The sequence below is a fragment of the Octodon degus genome, unplaced genomic scaffold, assembly GCF_000260255.1.
Source record: "Octodon degus isolate 3935 unplaced genomic scaffold, OctDeg1.0 scaffold00082, whole genome shotgun sequence".
In the NCBI taxonomy this organism is placed as follows: Eukaryota; Metazoa; Chordata; class Mammalia; order Rodentia; family Octodontidae; genus Octodon; species Octodon degus.
The window spans coordinates 2810723-2826113 of record NW_004524658.1 but is presented as its reverse complement, the minus strand read 5'-3'; the positions used below and the strand labels follow the sequence as shown (position 1 = coordinate 2826113).

General features: G+C 37.2%; 1 protein-coding gene across 4 annotated transcripts in view; it reads left to right on the top strand.

Moving 5' to 3' along the window:
- Window positions 1–15391, top strand: part of Zeb2 (zinc finger E-box binding homeobox 2) — a 134306-nt gene that overhangs the window by 75093 nt on the left and 43822 nt on the right. For all 4 annotated transcript variants that reach the window (XM_004636640.2, XM_023721431.1, XM_004636639.2 and 1 more), the window contains exon 3: window positions 14784–15041. In XM_004636640.2, the coding sequence (XP_004636697.1) occupies window positions 14784–15041 (258 nt within the window). The remainder of the gene's footprint in view (window positions 1–14783; window positions 15042–15391) is intronic.

Sequence of the window (15391 nt, the reverse complement as noted above, 5' to 3'; positions counted from 1 at the left end):
AAAAAAAAAAAAAAAAAAGAAAGAAAGAAAGAAATGATAGAAGCAGGGATGATGAACCTAGGGGTGAAATACACTCTTGATGAAAATTTCCTTTACATACAGAAGTGTAAGTAAGGGTCTTCTCCCTCTTGCTATTGTTGTTTTCGACAAGTAAACATTTGCAAATGTTTTAATTGCAAAATATTACTTACTGTCAGGCTTCCAGGAGTGCTTCCATCTAGTCAGCCCTTGTTTTGATATTTAAAAGAAGACAGAGGTGAGAATTGCTGGTCTTGCCCAAGATTTTGGGCTTGCACCATTAGGATCAGATCATTAAAAGTCGGTGACTACTAATTATCAGGCTACTTTTCTGAGACTGTTCAGGAATTGGGCAGTGAGGAGGCAGAGAGCTACCTTTGTATCAAGACCTTGGTGTTCCCGCGCACCGACTGAACCTCCAGCTAACAATTAGACATTCTTGTTAGGATGAAATCTGGGCTTGGAATCCCTGTTGGTTTGTGGGCTTCCTTGTCAGGGTGCTCATTTTCTCATTTCAGAGTGAAGTTGGATGAAAAGAAAACCTATTTCCTGTAGCTCATTTGATACCTGGTGGGGATGCTATTCAGGTGGCAAGGATACAGGCACAGAGGGGGAACAGATGTGATTTACACACTCATTATCATTTGAATGAAAGTGCAGATAGGCCTGTTCAGGGGCCCGGGCATCACCTGGACAGCTTTCCTTCTGATCTTGATCCCATCTGAGAGGCCAGGTCCCCCTGACATCTTTAAATCCCCGACCCCCAGCTGGTGACACACACAGTTTTATGACAGTCAGCAATCCTCTGAAGCTCCAAGCACAGATGCCATTCAGAATTGTGCTTCACACTGTTTTTTTCATTGTGTTCAGGCTTAATCAGGAATATATCCAAAAAAAGCTTAACTTGAATAATTTCTCTTGGTACTTCTCCAGAAACCTGTTTGCCACTCGAAGTTTGTGTATAATATTTTAAAGGGCCTCAGATTTTGTGTTCTTCAAGTTATGTGCGTGCGTAGCTCCTTGAGCTTTCCAAAAAGGACAACAAAACGGGAAGGACCATAAGTTATAGATGCCATCAAAGTCTTTTGTTTTTTGTTTTTTTGACTATCCAGTCAGATGATAGTACTAGGTGGTTTCAGAATTTGAGGGGAAAGATACTGAAAAGTTTGGGTGAAGTATCAAGAAGAAAGTTTCTATGGGCGCCTGTTTTGTTTTCTAGAAGGACATCTCAGGCTTTTTGTTTTGCTACCTGGAATGGCTGCTGTCCCCAAGATCTCTCCAGCATTTGTTCCTACTTACTTGTGGGCTGTATGAATAACATGAAGAAATTGCTTGTGTCATCTCAGGCGCTGAAGCGATGACTCCAGTGCAGAGCAAACTGTATTAAAAAAAAAAAAATACACTTTCAAGATAGCTTGCTCTAGTTCATGACAAGAATGCACAACAACCTTGAATAACTTAAACTGTTGTTTTTAACCTTCCCTTATCTCAGGCAGCCTGACAGTTTTGGTGGGGAGCAAAAAGTGAAAGGAATCTGAGAGAACAAATACTGTGGTGTTTCATGATTTTAATTAGGTATTGTATTAAAGGGAAAAATATAATGAACACAAGCACATACACATTTTATTTCCCATCTAACATTAACAGTTAAAGAAAACAATCACTATCAAATTACTTTGTTACAGTCCATAATTACAACTCAGGTTACGCTTAACTGTTATTAACAGAATGTACAGTAATATGTTCTGGCATCGTAATATGTTATTGTAGCATTATAATTAATCTTACAGGAAGTATAATAAATTTACAGTATCAGATTGAAGCAATACTGCATATAGATTTATTAATGCTTTTAATCAGTTCTGGCAAAATTAATTTTGCACTGATTGCTTACATTGGAATTTGCATATACTTAGTGAAAGTAATTTATTTTTTATGGATTCCTTTTTATTAAAATAGGGCATATGGCCCTTTAGCTACAAAACTTTGCTGATTCTTTAGCTAAAATATTCCCAAACATTGTGCAATGCCATATATCTTCCATTAGAGATAATTCTTTCTCTTAAGGTCTATTTTTAAACTATATTCTTTGAAACACTTTTTAAATCCTCTTAACAATGATCTATTTTTTGAAACTATAATTCTTGTTTCCCTGTTTCCATTAGCATATCTGTTTTTCCCCAAGGACCTAAGTTTGAATAAAAATACAAACCCTCAAAATCATTTCCATTGGTAAAGCACTGAATTAATATTGGGAAAAATTTGATGTGTAAATTGTAATTTGAGAAAAGAACAATTTTATTATTTTTTAAGAAGTTCAGTGCAAGTGGAACAATGTATGAGGATTTTCTCATTTCTAGTGCAACTATCTTTCAGTGTTCTAAAATATGCTCCATGTAATGCATACCTTTAAAAAATGAAAGTATAGATTTCTTAAAATCACTTAAACTAATATAAATGCTGTGAGTTGAAAAATAGTAGTGAAAAAGCATGGCTTAAATGTCTTTTTACCCTAAAATACACATTCTTTGTAAGGAAAGTTGTTATTTACCCCAAAACTTAAAATATCTTCATAAAAACATGTAAGTTTAATGTGTTTTAACTTGTTTAGTAGTTTAAAATTTTGGATAAACCTATTACTTACATTTATAGTTATATTTCATCCTTTCCAATGATATAAATTTGTTATTTCTATTAGCTAATGGTAATAGAAAATGGGTAACTCATTTTGCACCAAGTATTTAAAAGATAAGATAGTTTTTCTATTTGTATAAATCTTAATACCTATATTAATATGCTTAAAAATTGAGTAGGCACAATAAAACAGCCTTCTTTTTCTATATTGGTGAGTTACCTAGTGAAAATCCATACAGTTCATATGCATGAACTGTATGGATTCTGGGTAGCTCTAATATTATGAAATTTCTTGGCACTAATTAAATGTTTTGGTGTTCTTCATAAAGGGATTTTTTTTTTCATTAACAAGGCATATATGCCACAATGTGAGCTCCTGGAGCTCCACACCAAAGCGATTTGTAAGGTGATTCTATGATATTCACCATAACAAATTAAGAAAGACAGATCATGATAAAACTTCAGCCATGTTTGAACACCTACATTCAAGTCTTCACTTTCAAGAGACATCCAATTTTAATTTATGGAGTTTTTCTATCTCAAGGAAGATTTTGAAATTCGAGGACGGGCCTTTATCTGCTCTAAACCTCTAACATTCCATTGTATCTTCATGAAACGGAGGTTCTGTTCTTTTTGCCCAGGACTTGTGATAAGTATTTGCAGGCTCTGTAAACTTCTAAATAACTTTCAGTAAGACAAGAGTCTCAAACATCTTAGTATCATTTTGTACAGTATTATTCTGCTCTGTGAGATAATGTATTATCAATACTTCATGAGATAAGTTTGGCCAGAGAATGGGTAAAATTCATAATTTCCTTCAAACTGCTCCCTTTTTCAAAGGTGTGGGTCACTGATCAGGGAGCTGTCAGCCGATAATCTTGATGATGGAGACAATGCTCACAGAGGTGAGGGTGGCTTAGGTCTAAGTAACTCAGAAAGGACTAGCTGAACTGTATCCAAAGGAGTTCTAGTAAAAAAGAAAGAAAAGGTGTGTTTGTTTACATGGAGAGAGTGGCATCTTCTATTTGAGGAAGCTTCAGCACTCTAGAGTGAAAATCTACTCCTGAGAGGGTAGCAACTGTTGGTGTGATTGTTTAATTTGTATAACTTGTTACTTGAAGTAAGATGAGAAAAAAGCATATGATTTAGCCACTCTCTGCAGTGAAGGAAGGAAGTACACTGCAAATTACTGCCCCAGACTGGAGCTCTAGAATGAAAGCCCTTTCGAGATTGACGTGAACTCAGCAGTGCACTGGGACTGTTTAGCGTTTGCCACATCCAGGCTGAGGCCACCAAGTGGCTGGGGTCAGCAAATTCCACTACCTGAAAATGGCAGGGGGAGACAGGAAGCAGGCCTAGGAAGAAGCGGTGGAGGAGCCCAGAAAGCACTGGGCTCCTGGTGCCCCCCTCGCCCGCCCTCCCCTCCCCTTCCCTTCTTTCTTTCTCCTTGAAGAATGAGGCTAAAGAAGGATAGGAAGGAAAAAGGTAGCAAAAAGGGAAAGCCTGGGGAAACATGCTGTCCAAAGACTGAATCATATTTCGTGTCATCTAACTCCTAAATCTTTAAGCATTCTGCAGATTAAGAGACATGGATTCTTCTATTTTTCTCTCTTAACCCTGCCCATAACATTATTCTCTATAGTCCATTGGCCTTGTCTGTAATTTGTACCAACAGTGTAAACCTCAGGGCAGTATTGTAAGGTGACACCTACCACTCCTGTAGGCTAGTAGTTGATAGTTAAAATGTGCCCACTCTATCACACACTCTAGCTCCAGTCATAAAATAAAAAACTTAGAATAGGCAGACCATGCAGCTGCCTCAGTTGTTCCAGCCAGAAAATGGGGTGAATAATTTTATTTCATAGATGTTTGGTTATTGTTGGGAATTTTTAAAACACCAGTATCAACCAGTGAAATATATATATATATATATATATATATATATATATATATATATTTAAAATTAACCTTTACATGCTTAAACAGGATAATTATTCTGGAGATAATGCCATAAAATAGATTTGAATATTTAACAAATAATCTTTTTTTTTTGTAAACCTAAAATTGCTCTATTTCCACTGAGTATCCCTTTCAAAGTTTATAAATACATGTGAATAAAGCAATGATCAGTAAAACTGTCACTTAAGCTAAAATGTATAAATATATGAAACCTCTCTTGAGTGAATCCTCACAGCGCAGAAGATGCATGAGTCTGAATCTGCAGAGCATGTCCTTCTTGCCTTTCGGAGTTGGGTCCCAGCCCCTCAGAACCTTTGTACCTTCTGTGGGCTGGTGGTCACTGCAAACATATAAATAGCCATTCAAAGTGCAAGCATTTTTAAAAGTTTGAAACTCCGTACAAGTTCTTTTTACAAAAGAGCCCACCCTTTTATGTACCTTTAAAAACATTTAGCCACTTTATTCTTTTGTGTCTTTGAAGAGGAAAAAATTAATAAAGTTGTAGGATCCTTTTGAATTTAGAAATGTTGGCAATGTTGGAAAGAAAGACATTCAGCATTTCAAAGTTCTGGTGGGGAAGGAAAAAAAGATTCTGAATAAAACAATTTTATGTGATTTTGCAGGTGGTTTGAGCTATCATTTTATATGTACGTTTGTACCACTGCTCATTGGAATGTTCATATAATACTGACCTAATTATGCATAGAAAAAGATAAGCCATTTACTTGATTCATTTCTTCTTTTTAAATCAAGAAAGGAACAAAAAGGCTCCTATTTTCTGAAAGAAATTGTTCGCTTTTATTGCAGAAAAGTAGCAGCTTGTGCAGAGCTAGAACTGTAACAATTTTATATTCCAAAGGTTTTGTGTGTATTCGGTTAGTTACAGTAATTATACCCAATAACTGACAGCCAAAATCACGTAGGAGAAAGCAAAGGCTGTTTTCTCACACAGGCCCTGCTGCAGAACATCTGCTGAGAGATTTGCATATTAATTAACCCATATTAACTCTAATTATTCTGGGAAATTATCAAATAAATTGAATTTTCTAATTTTAACCTTTCTTTTACTTGACGCGTGTCGAGGCTGAGAGGACGCACCAGGCCGTCTCACCTGGGCAATGAGCAAAAGATCTTTTCTACCCCTTTTGCTCCTTTAGACCTGGGGCAGCCTGGGGAGCCTTTGTGTGCCTTGTGCTTTTTTGGCTTCTGTGCTTGGTAGGGTCTCCGTGCATTTGTTGAGAAGGGAACATGTATGCCTGTGAGCACAGATGGTGGATTTATACAGGGGTGAGGAAAGGTGGTACCTCAGAACAGTTGAGCAAACCTTAAGTTTTTTTTTCCCCCTTCCTTCCAGCCTGTTGTTTAGGCCTGAGCAAATAAATGGGAGTTTAATTCAATTAGAGCCTGGCTTTAGTCAGTGCCTCATGACAGAAATTATTCAATATTTTTCCCTTCACATTGTTTGGTTTACACATCACTGATTCCCTTCCTTTTGTACTCTGTTTAGAGTGGCCATAATGTGTTGAGCTTTTGTGTCTGCCATGTCACTGTCCCTTTCACCGTTGTCTGGTTTTGTCAATCGTGAGGTGCAATGACGCTATTTTGAAAACAGGCTCCTAGGAAGGGTGTTGCTATGTTGGTAGAAGTGGCTGCAGCTTTAAAAAGATACTACACAGTAAATCATTTCATTAGCCCAACTGATCTGAATCTGTTGCTAGTCTTTCAGAGAAATCCTTTAGGTAGGAAAATGAAATTCTGATGCCTTTCTAGGGTACTAGATGCAACGTAAAACTGAGTTTTCAATGACAAACCTGATCAGGGAAGTCTGAGGAACTGGGCTCAATTGCATGGTCCCCTTTCCAATGTTTCTGTGGAAGAAGAGACAAGATCCCCTGAGATGGGACTTTTTGCATGTGACCAAGTTTGTAATGAGCCATACATTAAACCATAGGATTCAGGAGAAAGCTACTGATGAAATCTACCACTAGCAAAATCTTCAACTGCCTGATTCTGAGCCACACCTCTTTTACAGACTGATGACTCTTTATTTCCCCCTCAATGATTTCACTTCCCCCCACCCACTAAGATTTATTAAGGTGATCCACACCCCTTACTGCCTTAAAGGGAATTGTTTTCCTCTGGAAAAGCTGTGCTTTCCCATTATTTCCCAGACGTACTGCAGTAGCTCCATGGAACATTACTTAAACCCAAGAATTATTATTGACATCAGCAAACTGCAGAAACCAAGAAAATCACCAAATAGGTCTGTCGGACTGACAAATACTTGAAAGCAAGTATTTTTGTGGATAGGTTAGAACTATAATCTCCTTTCTCATGGAAGCATGGGAAGTCTTGCAGAAAAAATATTTCTTCAAGATATAAGCTGTTAAAAAAAATACAAGCTGTTGTTACTTCACATGAAGGTATGGGTTCACATTAAGGTTTTGGGGGAGGTGGTTTCATTTGGTGGAACTACAGTGGTTAAAAGTGGGTATCACTTAGTATCTGCATCATAGAAAAATGTAGTTACACACAAAGTTCAGGGGTGGGGCAACTAAAACAATTAGAGAAAACTGCCATAGATTTTCTATTCCCTGTTTTTTGGGTTGTTTTTTTTTTTTTTACAAAACATTCCAACATACCCTAGCAGTCACTGACTTTACACCTTTTATGGGCTTTGAAAGTTGTGTAACCTTTTCCAAGGAAGGTGATAAACACAATATCTATTTACACAAGGACACATTTCCCCTTTCGTTATATTCAGTTTATTCAAGGTTTTATTTCCAAGGTCTTATTACTATAAAACTTAAAGCTAGACAAGGTCTGCCCTCGTGTCAGATAAAAAAATACCAAAACAATTTTGATGGCTTGGAGGCTTATTATTTCATACTTCCAGGTCTTAAATAAATTATAGTTATTTTCACATTCCTCTTGAATATCCTTCAGGCTTGATAATGAGCATATTTTTCTGTATAGTCTCAATACGTTACTTTTGATGGTTGATAGAAAGCAAGTCATTGAGTGATCATGGATTCTAATAATTAGAATCTTATGAAATCTTTTTTCCTTTGTGACATTTTGTTGAGAGGCATATCCACCTAATGTATTTTACACAGCATTCAGCAATCATTGGCAGATAAATGTATAATTTGTATAAAAGTGTTTATAACACAATTGCTTTGAAGTCTTCCCTCAACTTGTCATGAAGGTGGCCTTTCCGGTGAAAATGATGTTAGACATTTTTAGCCACCAAAGGAATTACTGACTTGTGTTCAGGAGTATGAATTAGCTATGTGTTGTATCATTTGAGTGTTCACATATTGTAGATGCAGACAGAAAGTGAAGTCAAAGAAAGCTTTTAAAAATATAACTACAAAAATTCACTAAATAAAAGGAGATGTGGGCAGCAAGTGTGTTCGAAACAGCGATAAAATGACTACCTTCCTTTGCTAGGACTTAAGTAAGATCATCAAAAGCATTATGAGTCCTGGATATAAAAGAAAACCTGAGTATATTTACTTTTATAAAAAATAAACAGATGCGAGGTCTTCAGGAAAGAATAAATTTCGCTTAGAACATTGTGACCTAGGAATATCATGTCTTCTCTTAAAAGATAACTGAATTTACTGTTACGACTTCTCCTACGAATATCTGTTTTTATGATGGTTTGGTGAAGGGAGGATCCTTGCTTTTGTCCTTATTTGCCATGAGTATTTTTCTGTTTCCTGTATTAGGGAAGATATTTAGGAGGAAATTTATATAACTAAGATTTCATTACCTGCATGTGAGAGCTTCTCCACAAACTCAACAGATTTATGAAAAATTGAACCTCTTTTTCATCACTACCACTTTGGGTTCAATGAAAGCTGCTAGAGCTTCCAAGGAGATGAGTAGCTTCCATCTTCCCAAGATGCTCCTGTAACCACAAAGTTGGTGGGGGGGACTCAGAACTAATCTCCCCCTCCCTGGAAGTTTGGCAGAGCAGAAATTCCTCCCTCATTTCCCTTAATATGCATATTTTTTACATAGCTAATCTGAAATGGAAACATTTTTATCCCTATACTCAAAACTGCTTTTGTTTTATCAGCTGACATTTTACAACTCATTAATTTATAATGCGGGTTTAATGCCTTTGAATGTTTCTGGGATAAAAAATTAAAGTGACCAAGCTAGTTTATATGAAGGCTGGCTATAGTATGCTAATAGTAACTGCTTTATAACATTGCTTTATACTGTATAGCACATTCCAGTTGACTATTCCAAAGTAGCATGGTTTCTTCCTAGTATTAATTCATCTTTCTTCTGTTATTTCCACTTTTAAACTAAGAAATTAAGGCTCATGCTCTTCAATGGCACATGTTCATGTTCAGAAGAAATTCCCTGTTTAAATTTGTCTTAGCCTTGTTGTACCTGTCACTAGGCTCCCACTACTGAGAAATTGAACCTTGAAGTTAATCCTATGATCTTTACCCACCCAAGTGCAAAGGTAACAAGTTAACTGTGATAAAGGAGTGTCAATGATAAATCTTCCCTGGAAAAACAAGGGTCACTGGATAAAAACTCTTGAAAAGGGCCATGTCCTTTCCTTAGTTGCACATACCTGGAAAGCAAGATGTGAAAAGCAAGATGTAGGGAGGAAAGAGAAAAGGTATCATGCAGATAAAAAGTCTAAGAACGTTTTCAAAAATAGGAAAAATAAAGACGCTCTAAGAAAGCAACCCAGTGAGGACTTTCATCCACTGGCTCAGACATAAATGATCTCCGGGCATCTCAAGCATAAAAGATTTAGGGCCAAATAACACAAAATTCTAAAGGACTTCTTTCAGGTTTTAAGCCATATTATTAGCACAAACACTTTTAAAATGAGGTTTCATGCCTGTGCCCCACCTTAACTGAAGAACAGTACTCTGTGCCATCCTGGGCCTCCTACTTAAAACACCTTTGCAAATACATTTCAAGTGAAGGGCCAGCACCAAACTTTTGAGCATCACATGTCCAAATCTTTTTTTACTATAGCCATCCCACATTACAAGCAGTGGAAAAAAGACATTGGTATAGTGGGCCAATTGTTGCTATTGGATACTTGTGGCTAGGAGTAGTTGTTATTTCAGTGGCTAGGAGTCACAGCACCCTGCGTTGCACCTTAGTGTGCCACAGTTCACAAAATGCTATCACACGCCCAGTTTCATGGGCCGCATGATATTCTCATAAACAGGGAAGCTATTATCATTATTTTCACCAGTTTGTACCAGGTTTCCTTGGGTGATAGGCCAGGGCTGCACAGCTGGTTACATGTTGGTGCTGGGACAAGGAGGCAAGTTGTCAAGCTCGTAATTCTGTGAGCTGTCTCTGTATTTCTATTGTTTCCAAACTATTGCGGGGAAACATGGGTGTATTGTTAGATTCTGGTAATTGATCAAATTGGTAGGCTTCTATAACTCAAATTAAGGGGATCCACACAAGTAACAATCATCAAAACAATTTAAAATTAACTACAATCTCCATTTTACAGCATAAAAATCCCCAAAAGTCTATTCCTTTACTCTGAATTACTCTACAGAGTAAATCTACATTTACTCTGGACTTTAAATGTAGATTTCATTCTTTGTTAGGAACTTATATTATTATTGCATCCTTTTGTGTGGATGTTGTTTGCTCAAAGACACACTTTCTGGGTCTGGCTCGGCCACCAAATGGCTGTATAGCCTTTGGCAAGTCATTTGACCTCATGCTTCAAGTATTACTTCCTTTGTCATATGTCAAACTCTAGCACTGCAGTTTTGTGATTCTGTTTCTCCAGATAAACTGTAAGCTTCCTGAGGCAAGAATAGCCCTATTTGCTTCTTGTAGATTTACCACAATGTGTGTATTTAATAAATTGTTGATGATGGCATTGAAAGACTTATTGGCACACTTGAGTGGAGTTATAGGAAATCATTGCTGACCGCCTTATTAACAATTAACTGTCTATAATCTGCATATGTAATTTTCCTTTACATCAATAAAACTTCTGCTTCTGGTAAAAATGAAGTATTACCCCTTCACATCAGTTATTTCACATGTTAATACACTGGCTACTGATATCTTATTTGTACCGTAAATGACAGAATAATGTAGAGAAAGCCTATAAGTAGGAAAAGGGGTTAGTTAGGTAACATTATATAGGGCATCTTCAAAACAACAGTTCTGGTATTTCAAATGTCAAGCTAATTATCAGCAATGTTTAAATGCTATAATAGGCCACTTTTGCAAATGCTAAAATTTTCTAGCAGGTATGGACATTATAAAAATGTCACATTTTGCTGCTATTCTATTGCATGTCACTTAAATACAAAAATCTGAAAATAAAACTTAGAGCTGTAGACAATAAAGAGAAACCATTATTTGTTTTGCATATGACTGTAAAATTAATCGTCATAGTGATACAATTTAGAGTATTGTTTACTTGGAAGGAAGAGTAGAGAGGGTTTAATATAATGTAATCTGGTGAAGTGAAAATAATGCTTATTATAGATCAACTATGCAGCCTTTTAAATATAGGTTTTTAGTAATGCATATTCAGATATATATTTCCAAGCCCATTTGCTATAAAGCAAATTTAAGTATCAGCTTTATACCCTTTGGTAACCCCATATTACACATACAGTTTTAGAGAAAATGAAACTTTAATATGATTCCACATAAAATGGTGAGCCATGCCAATAATTCATATGCACTTCATATGCAAATAGTTTTATCTTATCCATCAATTATCATGTAAACATGGTATCACATGGCAAATTTCCCTGTAATACAGTACAGTACCTGTATATAATTATGGGTGCATTTTGCCAATGCAACTGTTACACAGAATTGTAATTAATTCCTCTGAAGATTACTGAGAGAGTTTTGGATACTGATGCTGTTTTGAACATTTATTACTGCTCTTTAGTTGGCTTTTTGCTGTGCCTCAGAGACAGATGTAAAATTAGTGTCTATTTTGAGCCAGCAAACAGTACATCTTTCCTCTTGTTTATTGAATTGCAGAAAGGAATTCTTTGGGCTCCCACTTCTTTGTGGTTTTTGAAGTAACCGTCTGTTTTCATGCCAGCCATGTTGCTCCAATATATGTATAAAATTTTGCTGAGTCTCACAGTAGGGTGGTTTGACCCAACACAGAGGCCAAATGCAATCTGCAACAGTCTATGGGAGACCCTATGGCTTGTGAAAGCTGAATAAAAGAGTATGTTCTGTGAGTTTAGTATTAGGCATTTATCTGATACATTCTACCAGTGACCCTCACTTAAAACCAACATGCATGGCTTACTATCCAAAACTGAACCTCTTGTTTGCACCAATAACCTAAACTATGTTATTAAGATCTCTTATGACAATGGTGATGATGGTGACAAAAGATCAAAACAGGAACAAATGGGAAATTGAACCTATATTCATTAATAATGTAAGAGTTAAGGCTATTATGTATTGGCCATTCCATAGTAAGAATATTTTGTGGTGCAAATTTCCCCAAAACTCATACTAGGCAAATCTACTGATGAGAACTGAGAGAAAATTTTAAAGGAAAAGCCTGGAATCTTAGACATTGGGAGATGGAACTGGGGAAAGGGAGCAGGGTGCAGTGTCACCTCATGGGGTTTAATTTTGTCAAGTGGTCACTTGGAAAAGCAGAACGAATACGCTCAGGTGAACTCAGATATGAAAACTAAGTTTGTTATGTATCATTCTACCTGGATTAACAAAAAAATAAAAGACGGAGGATGGTGGCATCCCAGAACAATGGATTATGGGAATGAGTATCCTAGTTATCCCAGCTCTAGAAAGATGGCACACTGCTTCTGTAAGTGAACTTGACAGCAGTTATTTATTTAGTTTAAAAGTATTTACTGCTATTTGTGAGCATGAACCCTAAAGGTTGTGAAGTATTGTTGGCCTGTGGAGGTGATGGATGCTGTACTCCTGACCCTATATGGTGAGACATGACTTCATTGCTTGTTTAGATTGTTCTGATATTTGGGACTCCTCAAGGGCTGTTCATAAATCATCTCTCTCTCTCTCTCTCTCTCTCTCTCTCTCTCTCTCTCTCTCTCTCTCTCTCTCTCTCTCCTACAAGAAAATATTTCAATTGTATTGCTGCAGGAACACTTACGTGTCGCATGGGATATTGTGGTCCATGCAGAAAAAGACCTTAAAAGGCATGTTTTTTTTTTTCCAGGATAAAGGCCTTTTAATGCCTGTCCAGCCTTAGATAATTTTATTCACTCCTTCTGGACCTTTCTTTATTCATCCTGTGCCCAGAGATCAGTTTTTAGGAGGTGGGTTGAAAGCTTCCCAGGCCTCAGGAGCTTTTGTTGTAGACACCCCCTTCCCCCCACCAACACAGCGTTCAGAAAATTTGTAAAGAATCTTCTGCTTGTTGCTAAGAAATGGTTAAATCTCAGTCACCAGGAAAAAAAGCAGCACATTATTGATTGTACTAAGGTATATCTGGACCACACAGCTAGAGCAGAGATGTTCGAATATCTCTCTTTTTGTAGATCTGAGGGCATTACCCAGCCTGAACTTGCCTAAGCCCTTGTGGTCACACCTCTTGAAAAGGTTTTGTTTCCCCCGTCAATTGGTATTCAAACCAGGTCAGCAGATTCTGTTTGCCCGGCTCCGCTGCCGTTTTCATTTTAATTTGCACCTGTTGTGCAGTTGTTCGGAAGGCAAGTGCAGACCCGCGGATTATACAAAGATCATATTATGAGCAGATATGCACGGTGTAATCTTTTTGTCTCCAGCCTCACATGACAAAAAAAATCGCTCTCTTTTTGTTCCTTTTTTACTCCCTGGGAACCTGTCAAAGCAAACAGATATGACTGACTAAAATTTGTAACTAGACATGTTTCCAGAATTCTCCAAAAGCATTATGAACCTGACACAAAATCCTTTTCATTTTTTTCCCTTCTTTTCTGCCACTTTTGTATAATCCGATAGCTGGCAAGAGCCACTTGAGATAGCTCAGTTGATAACTTAGCAGAGGATTGCTTTATTAGGCGCAGAGAAATCAAAATGAACCTGAAAATTGTTTGTGCTTTTTTTTCCACAGGCTTTTTTCCTTTCTCTCTCTCTCTCTTGTTCCCATGATGTCATGGTTCTAACTTGTTTTTTTGTGTGTGTTTCTGGAGAGTTGGGTTAACAGTTCTTGGCAATCCTGTGTGTGCGTAACGGCTGGTGTGTTTCTCTAGCTGAGCTAATGCCCCGTGTTTATTACTCTAATCTTTCTTGTCTGGTGGTAAAGTGGACAATTTATGTACTAGCATGTAGGCCGAGAGCCTGTGAGGGCTGACTAATTCAGAAACAGCCACCTTCAATTGAGTTCACAGACCTTATTTACAGGCTGTCTATTTTAAGAAAAGCTACTGAGCATTGCCGGGGCTGAGGGCTGCAAAAGCAGCCCACCGGTTCTTCTGAGTTATTTTAGCACTTGTGTTGGTCTTTCCTGTGTCACTTTGAGATCTTCTATAATTATGGCACCATGAAGACATTTCAATGGTAGTATTAATGGCCCAGAAGATATGGCTTTTCCTCATTTTATGCTTAAAAGATTGGGACATAAATGGCCTTAGCACATGATAGTTGACACAGAAGCAAGCATGCGCAATTCAAATTGAGCAGGTTTGTGTGTATGTGTTTGTGTTTTGGGGTAAATGGATGGTCATTGTGTATGTGTGTGACTACTGTTGCTAGGAATACAGCCATAGTTATTACAGTAAAATCATACTGTATTTATGGTACAACATTATACAGTAAACATGTCATGTCACTGGGCTAATAAAATTGTCAATTGTAGATCTATTGTGTAAGTTTTTGTGAAGATCAAAAGTGCATGCTATAATATAGCTTTTTATATTTGAAGCACGGGCATATTTTGAGTGCATATGTTTTTGTGCTTTTAAAATTTCCTGTCTTTTTAGTACAAAAAATATTTAAAATGAGGAGTACCCAGCTATAATTGAATAAGAACAAAAATGCTAAAACATGAGGGATATTAATTGTATTTTCCTGACATGGCTGAGTAACTCAGTTATGAAAATATTAATTATTTTCTATTTAACTAAACAATTAGGGGAGCCTAATATTTTTCAACAGAGTGTTAGAGTATGTGTGTATGTTTTATGTTTCCTCTGCAGTGGTGAACTATGACAATGTAGTGGACACAGGTTCTGAAACGGATGAGGAGGACAAGCTTCACATTGCTGAGGAGGACGGTATTGCTAATTCCCTGGAGCAGGAGACGAGTCCAGCTAGCGTGCCCAACCATGAGTCCTCCCCACACATGAGCCAAGCCCTGTTGCCAAGAGAGGAAGAGGAAGAAGAGATAAGGGAGGGTGGAGTGGAACATGCCTGGCACAACAGTGAGATCCTACAAGCCTCTGTAGATGGTCCAGGTAAGAGTTTGAAACTAGGTTGCTGCTTCCTATGCTATTTTCAACTATACTGTTCCACCTAGCAGACTGCCTACAGCCAAATAGTTAAAATATTTCTTCCCATCGCCCTTGCAGAATACAGATACCAAAGCTGGTGACAGATTATGAACTGATGGCAATGTTATCACATTACAGGACTTACATTTTAGGAAGGGATTATATTTCAGTTTTGATGCAAGTTGAACATAAACTACACTTTCAACACATAACGTGAAGTATTTGTACAACATTTACAATGTGAAAATTACATAACACGATCAAGATCTATACTTTCCTGACAGAAAATAGAAGCAGAAGTAAATACATATATA